This window comes from Silurus meridionalis, chromosome 18 (genome assembly GCF_014805685.1).
Source record: "Silurus meridionalis isolate SWU-2019-XX chromosome 18, ASM1480568v1, whole genome shotgun sequence".
Lineage (NCBI taxonomy): Eukaryota > Metazoa > Chordata > Actinopteri > Siluriformes > Siluridae > Silurus > Silurus meridionalis.
Genome location: NC_060901.1, coordinates 26,421,539 through 26,439,904, shown reverse-complemented (window position 1 = coordinate 26,439,904; position 18,366 = coordinate 26,421,539). Strand labels below are relative to the sequence as shown.

Sequence of the window (18,366 nt, the reverse complement as noted above, 5' to 3'; positions counted from 1 at the left end):
AGAAATGTCTGGACCTCGTACAAATAAAAGGTGTGTACAAGGTTCTGTGGATGGAGATATTTATCAAAATAATTTTTTTTTTTTTAGTCAGGTCATTATTGAGTCCTTGATTATTGAGCGATTCGTAACCCTAGATCGCTTTCCAGGGTATTTATTTTTCGAATCCAGTTCCACTCTTCAACGCTCGTTCCAAGATCTGATTACCGGCATTAAAAAAACGATTCCATAAAGATATAAAAATAATTCTAGTTCAGCACATAGCAGGGTCTCACGCTGTAGCAGGTAAGAGGCATGGCCTAAAGGAGACTGTATTGCAATTACTGACAGAGTACGTATCTATTTCTCCCCCCGTTTCCGTACGTAAATTATACTTATGTTACTAATGTTACTATGGAAACCCCAAAGTATAGATTTCATATTGGGAGGTTATATGTATTTTAATTTTCATGTGATAGATACGGAGATGCTTCGCATATGGGCGGGGCCGTGGAGGTGGCGTGGAGGCGGGTGGAGCAGTGCACTAACATCAATCAGACGGAGTGTGACGTGACGGAGCAGACCAGCGACACGGAGGAGGAATACTATGTCCGAGTGAGAGCTAACAGGCTGAACGGCTGCTCCGAGTGGACCGAGACCAAGCGACGACTCCAACTCACCAACAGTGAGTGGAAAAATGGGGCGAAGTTTTCAGGGGGGATTTCACTGATTAAGCCTCATACACACAGTGGACCAAAAGTATTGCAAACCTGTTCCAGCATGATGCACTATTCCAAGTCGTGCATATATTGTATAGATATGTACCGTGGAGCAAACGTTTTAGGATACCTGCCTTCTCCAACTGTCAAGTCAAGTCAAGTTTATTTATATAGCGCTTTTCACAACAGACATTGTCTCAAAGCAGCTTTACAGAAATCAACAGTCAAGGTGAATGGTGTGCATTATCAACTGTATGTTTCCTTTCCCCAAAAATGTTCCCACAAAGTCTTTGGATGCATGGGATGCGCTTGGACCAGGAGACCCGAACTATGAGGCTGCTTTTTATGGGATGGAAGATCTCCTGCTTTAGAGCTCTCACCCTTTTGGGACGAATTAAAAGGCCACCAAATGCCTCCTCAATCTCCCCAAAATATAGTGGAACATCTTTCCAGAAAGACTGACGCTTTTAGAACAGCACTCGAGGACTCAATGCGGAACAGGAATGTTCAAAAAGAACCTGAGTCTTATGTAAAGGTGTTCAGAAACGTGTCAAATGGTATAAATGAAATTTCAATGATGAATCAACACCAGGAAGTTAAACATCGATCTATCTGCGGAATATGAAATGTCACAACACCGACTTGCGCCATACAGTTCCTCATTGATGAATACTTACAACAGAAAATCCAAGGAGCCGCACTTTGATCCTCAATAACGCAGCACTCAACGCGATATCAGTGAACCTGACCTTGTCCTAGTTACAGAGGAACTCGGTCATGTTTGTCTCGAGGCCTGAGGAAGTAATACCGATGCCGCATGAAAACCTTACCACTGTGCAAAACAAAGGATACTTGTTATCCATTTAGAGTTACATTTCAAGGATAAGGTATCAGTAATGAGAATGCCCAAAGCGTGTCCTGAAAATGGAGACTCCTTCCATTTATATATTTGATTTAACATTAGCAAAAAATAGCATATTAGTGAATTTGCTGTTACTATAGAAACCCTAATATATAATAGGAGTGTTTTTTGTAGTACATTTCAGGCTACTTATGTTTGTTTTTACATTTGTCAGCCATATTGGGGCCTCCGGTGGTGAACGTAAGCATGGTGGAGAACAAGCTACAGGTGAAGCTGAACGGCCCGTTCCGATGGAGGAAACCAGGGAAGAAACGCCAGTCCATGTTCAACATCTTCCCTCACATGATGTACAACATCAGTGTGTACATCAACAGGAGCAAACACACGGTATGGGGTCTAAACTTGGTATGAAATCTGATCGTGATACAGGGTCTGATCTTAGTACAGGGTTTGGTCTGATCAAAAGACACTCGGAACGAATCATATAAAAGAGAATAGGATAAAAATTAGAATAGGATTAGAAAAGAAAGGTTATTTAAAAAAAAAAATAATATAAATATAAATATATAATATATCGACTGATGGGACAAAAATATTGGGATACATTTCTTTCCAAACTGTTACCACAGATTTTTTTGAAAGCGGTAGCATAAAATTTTCCCTTCACTTGAACTAGGAGACCTAAACCTCCATAACAAAGCCATTTCCATTAAGATAACGGTTTCCATGGTCCAGTAGTCTAAAAACATTTGAAACCGGGGCATTTTTACGTCCTTCAGTATTGAAACCAGGTTAAAAAAAAGCAGTATTTTTGAGCGTCCATCGCTACTTACAAAAACAGTACGCTTACAGATATTCAGACCTGAGACGAGGCTAGAAAGTGTTTAAAAAGACGCCTGATCTCAGAACATGTCTCAGGTTGCGGATCAGCTTCTCCTGCCCCCGGGGTTCGAGGGAAAAACAACCGGAGCTCAGCAACAATAAAAGTGGTGTCAGGTCTCGTTCGCAAGAGTGTCGAAGTGTTAAAACCACCAGAATGAGACTCTAGAGCTTCAAGGTGACACCCCATGTGTGGTCACATGCTGGAATCCAGAAACACACAAACTAAACTATATACTGTATGTGGCATAGAAACATGAACCATATGTGTCCAACATGAATTCTGTATAAGTTGAAAAGATGCTCAAATGAGGACTTTGGCTTGTGAGACATTAGATGACGTTACTTATTAGCATTAGCTTAGGAGTTCAGGCTTGTTAGTGCTCTTCTCCAAACGTGTTCTGCCTCCCAGTCATCGTAAATGAGAGGAAATGTGGAAACTTCTCCCTCTCAGATTGCAGTAGGCACTCAAAATCTTTTTATGCGCTCTGATCGGTCAGAAGTCTCTTATTCTGCTACTTTACTATAGCAACTGCTTTGTCTAACATCAAGGGCGGGGAGGTTTAGAGTGTTCCGTAGACACCAATATATATGACTAAAAATGGATAAAAAGTTCACTGTATTGATATCTTGACTGATTTCTGTTTGGTATGCCAGCTGTTCTTTCTGATGAACAAAAAGCTCCTGCAGCACGGCCCCCTGGAGTACAACTCGGAGTACTGCGTGAAAGCCGAGGTGTTCTCGCAGTCCCTCATTCTGAGCAGCGTGCCTTCCAAATGGACCTGCGTCTCCACGGCCGACGGTAAAACCATCGACATTCATATGAACTTTATCCGTGACTGCATGGGAAATACAACACGTCCACATTGTAGTCACAATGAATGGGGTTTCCTTTTGGGGCGTGGTCTTAATTTTTTAAGCTAAATTGTATATGAAAAATCGGCTGTATATCGGATCCATACTCGGATCAGACTAGCTAACCGCTAGTACTAAACACTTTCCTAGTAATCAAAGCTGTAATTTTAGTGCTGAGTGGGGAATTGTAGGAACATCGGACCACACTCAGGTAACGACTGATCTGATGAGTCAATTACTTTATGGTTAAGTGTCTCCACCTCACTCACACACACACACACACACACACACACACACACACCAGATTGAATTTTACTTGCAAGTCTGAAGGTGTGGTTAAGGCAAAGTCAGAGAAACAGGTTAAATTAGAGGAAGGGTGGAAGTATCTGCTCTGGATTATAAATCTCTGTGTCATTACATGACCACAGAGTGACAGGATAGGCGCGTGTGAATATTTCAAATAAACTTCCGTCGCTGTGGGAATTAGCATTAGCATTACATTCCTCCTGCACCTGCACCTAGACCTGAATTTCTGAGCCTTATTATCACATGCACAATTTCCTTCTAACTGATCTGTATTCCTTTCTTTCTTTCTTTCTTTCTTTCTTTCTTTCTTTCTTTCTTTCTTTCTTTCTTTCTTTCTTCAGACCCGGTTAAATCTCAGATGCAGCTGTTGATGCTAGGGGGCGTCATCCCCACCGCTGTATGCCTTTTTGTTTTAGCTTCAGTTTGCAGTTTTGCATATTATTACATCTTCGGTCACAAACCAGGGCTACCCAAGAGCGTGGTGAGTCCCCGACCTATACCACTAACACACCAGTACAGGTTCAGTTCAATTCCATTCCATTTCATACCATTTAATTAAATTCCATTTCATTCAATTCAATTCAATTCAGTTCCATTCTTTTCCATTCCATTCAATTTAATTTCATTCAATTCATAGTGCTTTTAACAATTCACACTGTCCCAGTAAAAAAATCAATAGACCCTAAATATACATTTTAGCATCATACATTAGTCCCTATATGTTTATCCCTAAGCGAGCCAGTGGTGACAGTGGCAAAGAAAAACTCCCTGAGACTTCATGACAAATTATAAGTACCAACTTATGCATTCTGGCTTTATAACCTCTTTATCATTGTTGAACCCGATATACAAATAAAACCGAATTAAATTGGATACATGTAGGTGACACCGAATGTATTGAGTACTTAAACTAGCGTCTGAACAACGCTAGTGTACTTAGGTACCGTACTTAAACTCGCGTATCGATAATACTAGTGTACTCAGCTACAGTTCTTAAACTACAATATTGCTAGGATACTAGGATACTGTACCTTTAGTAGCGTATGAACAAAGCTAGTGTACTCAGGTACCATAAACTTGTGTATGTACATTAGCATAGTCTCATCAGAGGAGTTTCATAATGATGAGCTTTAACATGAAAAGGGTGTGTCCTTGGTTCTGAAATGTTGCTCTCCTGCATATTTCGGCTTTCGCTCTGGATAAGATCAGCTTGATCAGCTAGTCGAGCAGCATGCTAGGTCGACGAAAGCTCCAACGCCTTTGGGTGGAATTCAGGGAATGCATTTAATCTGCAATTATTAGCAATTACTTTTGTAATCACGTTCCTTTCACAGTGTCCTCATGCCAATGAGTGTGTTAAAACCCAAGAATGCCTTAATGTAAAAACGTTTTTTCTTCCTCTTACTGTACATTCAGCAGGACATTAACGCGGAAAGGAAACTGCAGATGTTTCAGCCAGAAAAGCACCAGCCCAGCATAAATGTGATCATCATCAACAGCACCAACCTGAGCACAGGGGAATCCAAATTCATCTTCCCCGGCTTGTTCCATTCTGAAGCAGACGTTCTGGAGCGCTTGCTGCTTGTTCCCGTGGAAGGACCTCCAGGTGCGGCGTACGCATCGCAGAACGTCCAGCAGACATCCGAGGCACCATCAGCAGGTCTACAGAGCAGCCATGAATCTCTGAAGGAAGATTACGGTTTAGTGCGTCCGGGCGACCCGATCCAGGTCCCCTGCTCCCCCTACAACCCGCAAGCGGCACCGAGAGGAAATAACTCGTACATGGTACAGACTGGAGCGCCAAAACCAGAACAGATATATGAAGATGAGGAAGAAGAAAAAAACGGAGAGATGCAGACATTTTGTACCTGGGTTCCAGACACTGGGAAGCTCCAGTTGGACTTCCCGCTGCTCAGCAGGGTCGGCTCGGAGACCACGGAGACAACAAAGAGGAATGGAGACGTGGTGCTGCCCCCGAGCCGTCCTGTCCTCACCAGCGTGGTGGTCAAGCAGGCTTCAGAGGAGTCTTTAGATAACGACTTGCTCCTGAAAATGGAGCAAGACTGGGACCTGCAGGTCCAGAGCACCTCTGAGTAGATCATCCTTCCATACCGAGGTCAAATACAGCGATACTGATGAAACCTCAAACGCCCTTCTCACGTGTGAAGATCCACCTGAGGGACGTTTTGGATGCACAGAAACACTTTTATCTCATTGCGTACAACATGAACTTTTACTCCGTTATGAAATTCAGCCAAAATACAAAGAGAGAGAGAGAGAGAGAGAGAGAGAGAGAGAGAGAGAGAGAGAGAGAGCGAGAGAGAGAAATTACAGTCTACAGTTTACAAATGATAACTGAACATGTAGTGCAAAATCCAAAACAACATAAATACATAACAGTATATACACAACAAATACACAACCATTTATTACACAACCAAAAATACATGACAGTATGTAAACAACAAATACACAATCCTAAATACACAATAGACAATATATGCACAACAATATATATATATACACAACCATAATATACACCAGAAATACACAATAAACAATATATATATATATATATATATATATATATATATATATATATATATATATATATATATATATATACAAACATAAATACGTCAGCATATACACAACCATAAATACACAGCCCTATATACAATATATACACAAGAATTACACAACCAAAAATACATGACAGTATATACATAACAAATACACAACCATTAACACACAACCATAAATACACAAGAGAATATACAGAAATTCACACCCATAAATACACAACAATATATACACAAATACACTATCATAGATACACAACAATAGACAATTAATGCCCAACAGTATATGCACACAACAATAATTCCACACCAACTACACAGCAATAAATGCACAAAAAACAAATAAGGAGCCAAACACACAACCACAAATACACAACATTAAATACAATATGTTACACATTCAGGGACAAATCCAGATACATCAACTTGATTTGATGATTATTATGTATTGTTTTGCGTTTTGTTGTTTCAGTATAATTTTCATTGTTATTTTTATTTGTATCATTTTACTCTTGAATGTGAAAAAACTCAAGCAGGAAGAAACCGAAGTTCGATAATTTTGCCGCATGAAGGATTTGTGTCGTTTTTTTCTGTATTATCAAATGGTTTTATTATTTTACTTTGTAATGTTAAACAGTTTTACATTTTTATGGAAGTATAAATTAAATAAAGTATATTTAATTATAAATTTGATCACAAAATAAACATGAAACATTAGAATCGGCCCAAGTTTTCTTTTTTGCTCTTTCGCCACCTAGTGGTCAGGCAAAAGGTTTCTCCAGAGTTCTCCGGATTTTTACATCAAAATACAGACGACAGCAGATCCCAACTTTAAAAACATCTATACACACACTCGACCATAAATACACAACCATAAATACACAATAGTTTTTCTCTCTAATACTGTAATAGACTCGATGTTTCCTCACGTTTCACAGGCACTGTACATGTAATATAGTTTCCTGTATAGAGCAGAAAAAAGACAAACATGGACAATATACTACTACAAATACACAATATACACACAACTATAAATACATAACCACAAGTGCTCAACTATTATTACACATAAACACAAATATAAATACACAACTATTAATACATTTTATATAATTAATGCATAATAAAATATAGTATTATGTTGTGTATTATAATATATTATTATGTTTGTGTATTATGAATACACAATTATAACATTATAAATACACAAACATATATACTATATGCACAACCACAAATACACAGTGACATACAATAAATACACAACCATAAACAAATCAATTTCGTTTGTACACTATATATAATATATATATACAACCATAAACACACAAACATATTTATATACACAATAATAAATACACAACCGTCAATATAAATTTACAACTATAAATACACAACAATACAACACAACTACAAAATACAGAACCGTAAGTACACAATTATTAATTTACAACAAATATACACTATACACAACCATAAACAGACATAAAATACTACGACACAAAATATTACACAACAATAATACATAACTATGAAAACACAACCATAAATGAACAACTACATATACACAAATTTAAATACATAAACATTTTCTCTCTAATAAAATAATAAAATGTGTGTATCCGGGGATTTGTCTCCCCCTCTGGCGATTCCTGGAACTACACCCCATTTTGTTTTCGCGTCTCCATGACAACCAACCACGCTACACTAGCCGATGTGTAAGTGCGCAGTCCGTTAGACGCAGGTGTGTAATAGCACACATCTATACCCAGATCTATCCTTTCATCTGTTTTTTTTATACAACAGAAAAAAACGATCCCCATCATGTCCCAAGCACAAGCTGAAAGCGTTATTAAAAAAATAATCCGAGAGATTGTTCAGAAATGCTCCCTGCAGGGTCAAGATGTCTCTGAAACCCTCGCCGCCTTCATGGTAAGTCTCCTTCATTTTCTCCAATTTTATTTATTTTCCTTTATTAAGTGTGCATGTCGTTATAAAGTGGCTATAAACACGCTATGCGTTGAATCACTTCATATAATAGCAAATATATAAATATAATTTCTCTCTCTTTCTAAGGTAAAAGCTGTCATTTTAGACCCGAAGAATCTCTTTAACGTCGATCGACCTTTGACCAAAGATGTGGAGAAACTGATCGAGGTACGACGAGGTATTGTCCTCTATATCAGGGGTCACCAACGTGGTGCCCACATGAGTCGCCCGTGAGCCTTTTCTAAACATAGCTGTTTCCTACCTTGTTAAATCATTGTTGATAATTATTGTGAGAAATCATTAACATAATCAGGGGTTTGAAACTCAGTGTCAAATCCAGCCCGTGAGATGATTTAATAGAGATCTATTATTATTGTTATTAATGTCCCGGCGGTATGAAGCGCTGATAACACAAACTACAGATCCCATAATGCAGCGCTTCAGCTGCCTTACCGAACGCTAGACTACCTGAGAACATTCCAGCGTCAATTAAGTCGAGCTTCTGTTGATGTTTTTAACCCTATTGTACAGTTATTGTGAAACAGCGCCTCACAGTGGCGAAGAGAAAATTTCATTCTGAAAACAGAGCCTTTTAAAACCGATGGGATTCTGAGTAGATGTTTACTGACACTGCCTGTAAACACGTGTGTTTTATTAGTGGAGCGAATGTGACTGTAATTGAAGAATTGAATCTGAGACTGAACTACGAGACAAAACATCAGGAGAAGCTGAAAACCTGAATGCAGAGCAGAATATACAGAAAGGAGAAGAGTTAAAGAAGAATCTGACATTTCAGCAGATGTTTTTCACCAGAGCAAAATCACAAAGTGAAGCTGGTGTGAAAACAGAGGAGAAATCAGAGTCTCATCAGCCGGTTATTTACTGAGGGAGAGTTTCTGAAGAGCTGCATGATGAAGCTGTGAGACGTCTGGTGTTTGACTGGAGATATTTTTATGGAGAGCAAAATATTATTATTATTATTATTATTATAAGTTATTTAAAGTTTAGGTTGATTTATTCTGGAATAACATTCCTGTCTGTTTTTATTCATATTTATGTTTAAAAACATTGTTTTAGTGTGTTCAATAAATGTTTATCCTGTTTGGCGCGTGACCTAAAGTGTGCTTTGAGTTTTGGCCCCCTGTGCAATTGAGTTTGACCCTGATAGAGATGAATATCATTAATAAATACCATTAAAATCCAGTCTCATGCAACATGTGTGAGGATAGAAATTTGAATGCTTTTATTGGTATCACACGACTAAAATCTTTTCAGAAAGAAAGTGGCAGGAATACCATATACTGTACAATGGGTCTTCAACCGGGGTTTTGCGGCCCCTAGGGGTCTGCAGGTGTACTGCAGGGGGGCGGGGGGGTTTCCGGTATTTAATGTTGTCACAATCACAAATAATTTTTTGTTAACAAAATAACAAACGTGGGTAAAAAAGAAAAAAATATTATAATGATTAATTTCAAGTTCGTTTAAACTTTAAGCTGATATTTATGTAAATGTAATATTCATTTAACAGTAAAAGTAAAATGTGTGAAACTGCAAATCTATGAAAATAAATGACAACTGTGAACATCTTAATAAATTGTGAATTGTAACAAAAATAAATGTTTGTTATGACGCATAAATCATTTTAAAATCTTTTGTTGTCTTAACATAATATAACTAGTGTAATATAATTGTCATACAAAGACATATTTAACTTATTTAAGTTTATTATATAGTGCCGGGATTGGAACTCACAAATCACATTACAAGCCCCATCGACACGTGTGTGTGTGTGTGTGTGTGTGTGTGAATAATACATATATAAATATGGTGTGTGTTTTTTCAGCTGTGTGTAAACAGATTGCTGGACCAGAAGAGCCCAGCGCTGGACACCATCAAAATGCAGGTCCACTTCGATATGAACTACACGTCTCGACGTGAGTATCAATGGCTTCACTGTTCTGTGTTTAGCTCCTGTTTTTCTTCTGTGTAAAAACCCGTTGTCCGTCTTCGCAGGCGAGTTTGTGGAGGAGCACCGGAAGGTTTCGCAGATGTGCCTCCTGTCGGTGTGTCGGGAAATCACGGACAGCAGAGCCAAGAGCCGGGACGAGCTGGACGCTCTTTACCGTGCTGTCGTCATGTACGTGCTTCAGAGCTCCAGCCTCGGATCCACCTCCGACCCCAACAACATACAAGAAGCCACAGGTAAAACGACCACCTTAAAACGCCCACAAACTTTTGTTTATTTTACAACACAGTAAAATATAATATGAATGAAAGTTCAGGTTCTAAATCGAACACGAGACATTGGACATCATTCAACGCTTCCTGTTCTTTTAGTAGGTTCTTACAGTAGCCACATGTGTGTGTGTGTGTGTGTGTGTGTGTGTGTTTATCGTAGCCGCCCTGCAAAGTGTGTTCCCACCGTCTGAACTGGCCGCCTTCATGTCCCTGTTGAAACAAGACAAAGTACAGCAGTTGGACGAACTTACCATGATCGTCACCGGGATCCGCCTCTTCAACAAGAACAGAGGGAAAGGAGGACACAGCATCGAGGACCGTAAGTAGACTTCACATCTCATCACATAATGTTTGTTCTACTAGGTTAGCGATTTTATAAAAACTTATAATGCCACAGAAGCCTGACTGAACATTAATATTATATTGGGATTTGTTTCATGTTTAAGGCTTTCAGAAAGAAGGAACGGATGTTTACATCTGCTATAACGTTAGGAAGTCGTTTCACAAGCGATAATACTTTGCCAAAAGTATTGGAACACCAGACACTTCCATCCACACATGGTTCTTCATTAGATTGTTTCCACAAACTCAGAGGCACACAATTTTATCGAACGCTTTTGAAACTACGAGACCCCCAAACCCTTTCCTGCAGGACCCAAAGTGCACAAAATCCAGCTTAGTGAAGATCTTACATTTCAAATCTAAATTATAAAACATGTATTTACCAAAGCTGTCAAAATGAACGCGTAATTAACACAACTTCGTTTTGCAGCATTTCTGTTTGACCATTTTGGTTAAAAACGTAAATGAATAAATCTGCAAGAGGCGAAATTACAACTTTCAACGCAACACGCGTTTATTTACGACGTCCTTTCTTTACTCAAATAATAAACTTTACAAAATTTTAAATGGTAAACATATGTACATCCACCAATTAAAACCGTCTGTGTGGAAACATAACAAAAGTTCTGTTTGGTGTCCTGATGATTTACGGAATTTAAAACATTTTACTAATAATAAACGTACATTTGCATAAATCATCAATATTTGTTTATGCGCATGTTGTTTAGAGTATTAAACATTGAAAAAGTAGTTATTTAAGGTATATTTAGAGCAGATACAAATGTGCGATTAATCATGAGTTAAATAACAACAATCAGGCGATTAATATCGATTCAATATTTTGCAGTGTTCTGAGGTTTATATAAGATAAGATTCGTAAATGTAGAACATGTGACAGGATGGTGATTGCACTGGTGGAACATTAATCAATTTCTGTGTGTGTGTGTGTGTGTGTGTGTGTGTGATGGTTCTCTGGTAAAGTGCTGGCAGTCCTAAACCAGGCTCTTCCTGCTGCCAGCTCAGACATAGAGGGTGAACTGGAGGGGACGCAGCGTCTGGCCTGGCAATACACCTCTGCTCTGCTGGAAAGACGCCCCGTGGAGGACGGAGATGCCAAACCCGACACGGATCTTCTCAAGCAGGCTCTGTACAACTCCCGCCAACACGAAGCCTTCCTCAAACTCATCCTGGCAAGTTCTCCTTCGAAAGACGTCCAAATATCTAGAGCTAATTCATATGCTAGCACTGTACTTAGCAATTTTCCAGTCCATAATCTGTTTGTGTCCACCAGGCCGACGTGATCACGTGCGCAAAGCAAGTGGAGGCGCTTCAAACCGACTTCTTGTCGAGGATTAGCGTCCTGAAGGCCACAGTTCAGGCCAAAACTGCTGTCCCCGCCTCCCAAGTGTTCGTAAGTTTCCTGCTAGTGTGCATTTTTCTTATTGAAATCTCGACCCACTTCGGTCTGATCTTTCGAAACTTCTCTCATCAGCCTCATTTCATGGAGGTAGCCAGGCTGTGGATGGGGCTTCAGGATGAGATGGTCCTGCTGAGCATGCTCAGGGATGTGGCGCTGAGCTTGAGGCTATTCCTGACAGATCATTCGCAGCTTCTGGAAAACACACAGCTGGATCAGATGCTGCAGGGCGTGACGGTCAAATCCGACATGGAAAGAATAGCCGAGAGCTCAGGTACGCTTACTCCTCTAGGAAGATGTTCCACTAGATTGTGGGGTGATCTTACACATCCCATGGAAAGCATATCTTCATGAAGCAATTTTTGTGCACTTTGGGTCATGCTGGATATTTTATGCCCCATCCAAAGACAATTGTGTGTCTTCATGTTTGATACAGATCCACATACGGGTGGGAATGTCGGGTGTCCCAATACTTTTGACATCAACGTGTGTTGTCCTGTAACCCGATTAGATTCTCTCTCTGTTTGCTTTATGTGTTTTGTCAGAGGAGCGAGTGGATCCATCCGAGACGGAGTCGCACGAGTGGATCCTGCCGAAGACAACGCATAACTTTGAGCAACTCTTTCTTCAGTACAGGGGTGTGTGTGGATACACTCTTGTGGAGAAGAACGGCCTTCTGCTACCAGGTTAATGGTCAAGCTTCTTTTTTTTTGCTTTATAAATGTTATTAGGGCAGTCATGAGCGGAGAGCGGAACTGAGAGCTTTTTATTCAAACCCACGCTGATTGGATGTGAGATAAAACTCAAGCGACACCTAAAAGTGGATGGCCATGTGGGCGTGGCCCAAGCTAAAATTGTTTGTTTGATATACCTGTTATGTGGTCGGCTTAATCCACATTTTTCCTTCGTGTTCTTTGCCCACACTTTGTTTTGATTGGTCGGTAGATAAAACGCAAATGAAGCGCAACCGCAAGTGGTCGATGGCCTTGTGGGCGTGGCCTATGCTAAGCACAAATTAAATTACATATCAATTGATCAGTGTGAAAACTGTTAATTCAATTTACCTGTTACGCGCTCGACACCGTAAACCGTACCAGGGCGAAACATCTCGGACCAAACACAACATTTTCTCCCTTTGCTTTTCCTCGGTGTTCTCCATTCTGATTGGAGTGTGGCCAATTTTTTTCTCTGTCCCGATAACTATTAAACTAGGTAAGCACAGTTAGCTAAGCTAAGTTCACACATCTAAATTGATCAGTGCGAAAACGTTTTGCTCGATTTACCCATTACGTGCTCGTCTCTATAATCCGTCTTAGCTACCTACAGCTACGACACAATTTTGTGTGTCGGAAAGCAAACAGGAAGAAAGAAAGATGTAAAAGAAAAGTCTTAAACGAGAAACTGAAGAAACCTGACTACGCTCAGGACTGCACCATAATTCATTTGCATAGAATTGATCAAATCCGGGATTCAAATGCGGTTTGTAGCTGAAAATGCGAGATTTCTGAATCTCCTCCTTTCCAAAGGCAATCCGAACATCGGTGTCCTGAAGCACAGAGAGAAATACTACAGCTTCAGCTCCAAGGAAGCCGCTCACCGGTTTGCCTCGAACGCAGACGAGTACATCGAGCAGATCTATGAAAGAGCGAAAAGATCTCCGGAGCTCATTTTGCTGCTCGAGCTTCATCAGGAGGTATCACGGACGTATGACTTCTATTTACTCCTGTTGCTGAGCATAACATTTTTTTTCAGAGAATACGCAATTATAAGGAAAAGAAACACTTCTGATGTGAATCAGCAATGCCGAGATTCAAAGTGTTGCTCGTTTAGACAATTTGGGGTGTTTTAAAAGCTGCTGACGAGATGAAGGTACCTTCACAGGTGCGTCCAGGCGATCGGCTGGTGGTGAAAGCGGTCAGCAAACGCGAGAGCAGCACTCAGACCGACACACACCTGCTGGAGTGCAACATCGTCCAGACGTACGAGTGGAACGAGTGGGAGCTGAGACGAAAAGCCATCAAGCTGGTGAGTAGCTCCACCTGAAATAGGTCAGAAAGCCCCCCCGATTCTATTGTGTAGGACGTCTCTTGATGTGGTAGCATAAAATTTTCCCTTCATTTGAGCTAGGAGGGTCCTAGAAAGCTCTGTGCTTTCCATGCATTGGAAGATGTCTGCTATAGATCTCCAACCCTATCGAACATGAATTAACGTTGTCCCAGGCCTCGTCCCTGTCTAGTTTAATCATTATATTAATAATGTTTTTTATTGAACATATTCCCAGGCGAACCTGCGTGGTAAAATGTCCCGCTCCATGCAGACCGACCTGAGCCACATGAGACGACACAACGCCTCTCAGACGTTTCCTTCGAAACACGTCGCCTGCCAGACGAAGAAGGACGGCCAGAGTCATGTCCCCAAACCTGTAATCTACCTGTCTGGCCTGAGAGGAAAAGGACGTCTAACCACTCACATGATCAAAATATGATTGAAATCAATTTTAATCCAATTCTGTTTTTCTTTTTAAAATATTAACCTATGTTTAATGAAGTATAGTGTATTTTGGTTTATTTTAGTGATGTGCACCTCCATGACTGAAACTCGATGCATAGCCAATGATACGATACATTAAAGATACATATGAAGCAGCTACCAAACAGTTCAGACAAACAGCAAATCATCAATTTGCTTAAGACTTCTAACGCATGGCCCTTTCACGTGCCTTTTCCTGTTCTGTCTACATGAAAATACAGCTCTACCTCTACCATGTTAATCTCTGTTCTATGTGACTCTCAGGACACGCCACAGTCTTTGTGTTGCGATATGTCATAATCATTGGTCACTTTCTAAATAATAAAACGATGCATTAATACTACTAATAATGATATATATAAATAAATAAAATCGCAAAAATGTTCAAAACTATGCAAATGCCAACTTGTATCCACCCGATGCACACTTTTTATAATCGATGCCTCACAGCAAAAACTTTTATGCCGATGCACCTGGCTGAATCCTACCATCCCTATTTCATATTTATTACATTGCTGAGATTCTGGATTTTGATTTCATATTTATGGAAGGAGTCTCCAGTTTCAGGACAGAGGAATGGTGAAAAAAAAAGGAGGTCGCTGAGGAAAACGAATATTAATGTAACTGTAAATGGATAAAAAGTGTGCATACAAAAATGAAGTGAAATCTGTCATTGTTTTGAAGAAATAATACAGAAATTGTGTGTGTGTGTGTGTGTGTGTGTGTGTACTTTGGCTTTTGATATCTTATTCAAATTATAGCAAATATCTCTCTTACACTCAGTCACTTTAACAAATTATAAAACGAGTATAAGGTGAACTCCGTACACACTATCACACAGCCACACCCCTTTAACCCTCTACACACCCTTTCCAAAGCTCCACCCACTCTCTACATCTATAAATGCCTCAGGACCCTCGTTTCAAACCACACAATTCCCCATCCCCAAGTATCGCCCTCTGGCAAAAAATGGCGGAGGCCAGTATTTCAGTAGATCAGGATCAGTTCGTCTGTCCAGTGTGTCTGGATCTCCTGAAGGATCCGGTGACTGTCCCGTGTGGTCACAGTTTCTGTAAGGTGTGTATTAACGGTCACTGGGATCAGGAGGATCAGAAGGGCATCTACAGCTGTCCTCAGTGCAGAGACACTTTCAATCCAAGGCCTGTTCTACGCAGAAACAACATGCTGGCTGAAGTGGTGGAGAAACTGAAGAGAAAGACTGAGGTGTCTTCTTGTTTTTGCGAACATGACGTTGAATCGTGCAGAAGCAAGAACGAGGTGAGGATACAATTCAGGATGAATTCTTGGACAATTGGGTTTTAATCAGGATCTAGTCAGGGGGTGTGAGAAGGTCAGGGCTTTTAGTAAATGGAAAATGTTACGTTTTGTATGTGTGTGTGTGTGTGTGTGTGTGTGTGTGTGTGTGTGTGTGTGTGTGTGTGTGTGTGTGTGTGTGTGTGTGTGTGTGTGATTTTGACCTTGTTAGGAAGACTCATGCTATGGATGAACTTTAACTTGAATTGCAGTTAATAATCTCCCACCTTCTTACTGATAATGTTAACAAACGCACCTTTACTGATAACCAGAACACACTCTTTACCCTTCAGAGTGAGGTAAAGAAGGAGCAGATGAAATCCCAGCAGAGAATCCAGGAGAAGCAGAAGAAAGTGCAGGAGCTGAAACAGGCTGTGAACACTATAAAGGTGAGCAGTGAGCAGAGACGGAGCTGCTCCTAGAAACACACACAACATGGACAACATGGAGTCATTTAGAGTCCCAGTGACAGAGGGAATGATAGATGTGTGTGTGTGTGTGTGTGTGTGTGTGTGTGTGTGTGTGTGTGTGTGTGTGTGTGTGTGTACTAACAGCTCAGTGCACAGACAGCAGTGGAGGACAGTGAGAAGATCTTTACTGAGCTGATCAGCTCCATGGAGAAAAAGCGTTCAGAGGTGATGGAGATGATCAGAGCTCAGGAGGAGGCTGAACTGAGTCGAAATAAACAACTCCTGGAGCAACTGGAGCAGGAGATCACTGATCTTCAAAGGAGAGTCACTGAGCTCTCACACCCTGACATCCATTTCCTCCAGGTAACACTCAGATGTTCTCACAGACTCCCTGTAACTCGTTCAGTGGTCTGATTAGAGGATTGATCCCTATTCTACACCACTTGGCTTCCAGCCTCTCTCTGTATCGTTCAAACATGACGACTCGTCCAACATCTCTGTCCATCACCACCTCTCGTTTGACGGAGTGAGGAATTATCTCTCAGACATAAAAAAGCAATTCTTCAACAAAATCCCTTCATACGGTAAGAGGAACTCGAACGTCCCCTGATGAGTAGAAATGATTCATTGGACTGATCTGATCACTTATTTTGCCAAAATTCCAGTGGTTCTTAAACGTTCTCTGCCATTTTCCACGTTTAAAAATTTTTTTGTTTTGAGTGTAAAAATGTTCTTTTTAATAGAGAAAATCATTAATTAAGAAAAATAATTTAATAATAATAATAGTGTATTATCCCCCAACTGGCATATCTTTATCCCCCACTTTGAGAACCACTGCAATACTCATTCAAAATCTACACATTTCTCAAAACACTCTGATGATTGGAGATTATTTCTCCTTCATTTTGTTTCTGTCACAGCGGTTTGGATGAATTTATCTTCAGAGCCAAAGACTCGAGAAGATTTTCGACAGCGTATGTATACAACACATACATACTTGTATATATACAATTGTATAGAAAGTCTTTGGATGCGGTAGCATTAAATTTGCCCTTCAGTTAAACTATGAGTCGAAATATGGTAGAAATATGAACCGTTGCAGCCCAGTGATTAATACATGGAAAAATCTATTGTCTAAAATGTCTTCTAGATTTCTGCTATCTGACTCTGGATCCCAACACGGAACACGGTTACCTCCGTCTGTGTGAGAAAGACAGAGCAGTGAGACGGAGCAAGATAGACAAGTCGAAGCCTCGTCATCCTGAGAGGTTTAACTCCATCGCTCAGGTGCTGAGTAAGGAGAGTGTGCGTGGACGCAGTTACTGGGAGGTGGAGAGGAGCCATGACGCAGTTGTGTACATCTCAGTCTCATATAAAGGGGTCAATCAAATAGAGCCGCCCAGACGCACTATATTTGGGTACAACGATCAGTCCTGGAGTCTGTCGTGTTCTCGCTCTTCCCTCCGTTTTTATCACAATGACATTAAGACCGAGATCGGAGTTCCGTCGCCATTCAAAATAGGAGTGTATGTGGATCACAGTGCAGGAACTCTGTCCTTCTACAGCGTCTCTGACACCATGAAGCTCCTCCACAGTTTCCACACCACATTCACTCAGCCTCTATATGCTGGCTTTACTCTCTGGGCTCCTGAATCAGTAGTCAGGTTTTCAGAGCCACAGTAATGTATAATGTCAAAAAATCTTATTAAATTCCTTCAAGTTTACTTTTGATTTTAATATTAATGAATATGATTGATATTTCATGCATTATACATTTATCACATGGCGAACGTGTAAAGATGAAGAATTGAAATTATCTAGCAAAAATGTTGAAAATGGTTTGTTTCTTACGGTTTCAAGTGTCCACTCAAGACCTCTAGTGGTCAGAGAGTGGATGTTTTCAATCAGAGTTGTTGAAAAATAAAATACAGTGGAACCTCGGGTTACG

General features: G+C 40.3%; 4 protein-coding genes across 5 annotated transcripts in view; all 4 read left to right on the top strand.

Moving 5' to 3' along the window:
* The window catches only part of il20ra (interleukin 20 receptor, alpha), an 8,101-nt gene extending 1,946 nt beyond the window's left edge, over positions 1 to 6,155 (top strand). The window contains exons 3-7 of one of the 2 annotated variants that reach the window (XM_046873707.1): positions 456 to 661; positions 1,772 to 1,944; positions 3,094 to 3,238; positions 3,939 to 4,078; positions 5,017 to 6,155. In XM_046873707.1, the coding sequence (XP_046729663.1) occupies positions 456 to 661; positions 1,772 to 1,944; positions 3,094 to 3,238; positions 3,939 to 4,078; positions 5,017 to 5,694 (1,342 nt within the window). In that variant the 3' untranslated portion in view covers positions 5,695 to 6,155. Of the gene's footprint in view, positions 1 to 455; positions 662 to 1,771; positions 1,945 to 3,093; positions 3,239 to 3,938; positions 4,079 to 5,013 lie in introns of both variants that reach the window. The other variant, XM_046873706.1, reaches the window with a different exon arrangement.
* Positions 6,156 to 7,894: 1,739 nt separating this feature from the next.
* On the top strand, positions 7,895 to 15,332 carry cfap206 (cilia and flagella associated protein 206). The gene is made up of 12 exons (XM_046873803.1): positions 7,895 to 8,111; positions 8,256 to 8,336; positions 10,012 to 10,102; positions 10,182 to 10,370; positions 10,567 to 10,725; positions 11,730 to 11,938; positions 12,040 to 12,159; positions 12,241 to 12,439; positions 12,711 to 12,851; positions 13,692 to 13,858; positions 14,047 to 14,190; positions 14,447 to 15,332. The coding sequence occupies exons 1-12, from the start codon at positions 8,004 to 8,006 to the stop codon at positions 14,648 to 14,650; spliced, it is 1,812 nt and encodes a 603-aa protein (XP_046729759.1). The 5' UTR covers positions 7,895 to 8,003; the 3' UTR covers positions 14,651 to 15,332.
* Positions 15,333 to 15,663: 331 nt separating this feature from the next.
* LOC124401690 (tripartite motif-containing protein 5-like) lies at positions 15,664 to 17,224 on the top strand. The gene is made up of 3 exons (XM_046874121.1): positions 15,664 to 15,972; positions 16,221 to 16,397; positions 16,563 to 17,224. Exons 1-3 carry the CDS (start codon positions 15,664 to 15,666, stop codon positions 16,830 to 16,832), a joined length of 756 nt encoding a protein of 251 aa, XP_046730077.1. The 3' UTR covers positions 16,833 to 17,224.
* A 120-nt stretch (positions 17,225 to 17,344) lies between these two features.
* Positions 17,345 to 18,101, top strand: LOC124401689 (tripartite motif-containing protein 16-like protein). Its single transcript, XM_046874120.1, has 2 exons — positions 17,345 to 17,392; positions 17,569 to 18,101. The coding sequence occupies exons 1-2, from the start codon at positions 17,347 to 17,349 to the stop codon at positions 18,099 to 18,101; spliced, it is 579 nt and encodes a 192-aa protein (XP_046730076.1). The 5' UTR covers positions 17,345 to 17,346.
* Positions 18,102 to 18,366: the final 265 nt, after the last annotated feature.

Bases quoted from the DNA above. Each gene is read 5' to 3' on its own strand.
- cfap206 (XM_046873803.1), top strand. From the start codon at position 8,004: ATGTCCCAAGCACAAGCTGAAAGCGTTATTAAAAAAATAATCCGAGAG. The intron at 10,726-11,729 runs GTAAGTAGACTT...TCTCTGGTAAAG, and splicing joins AGGACACAGCATCGAGGACC to TGCTGGCAGTCCTAAACCAG. The intron at 12,440-12,710 runs GTACGCTTACTC...GTGTTTTGTCAG, and splicing joins AAGAATAGCCGAGAGCTCAG to AGGAGCGAGTGGATCCATCC.
- LOC124401690 (XM_046874121.1), top strand. From the start codon at position 15,664: ATGGCGGAGGCCAGTATTTCAGTAGATCAGGATCAGTTCGTCTGTCCA. The intron at 15,973-16,220 runs GTGAGGATACAA...CTTGAATTGCAG, and splicing joins CGTGCAGAAGCAAGAACGAG to TTAATAATCTCCCACCTTCT. The intron at 16,398-16,562 runs GTGAGCAGTGAG...GTGTACTAACAG, and splicing joins AGGCTGTGAACACTATAAAG to CTCAGTGCACAGACAGCAGT.
- LOC124401689 (XM_046874120.1), top strand. From the start codon at position 17,347: ATGAATTTATCTTCAGAGCCAAAGACTCGAGAAGATTTTCGACAGC. The intron at 17,393-17,568 runs GTATGTATACAA...AATGTCTTCTAG, and splicing joins TCGAGAAGATTTTCGACAGC to ATTTCTGCTATCTGACTCTG.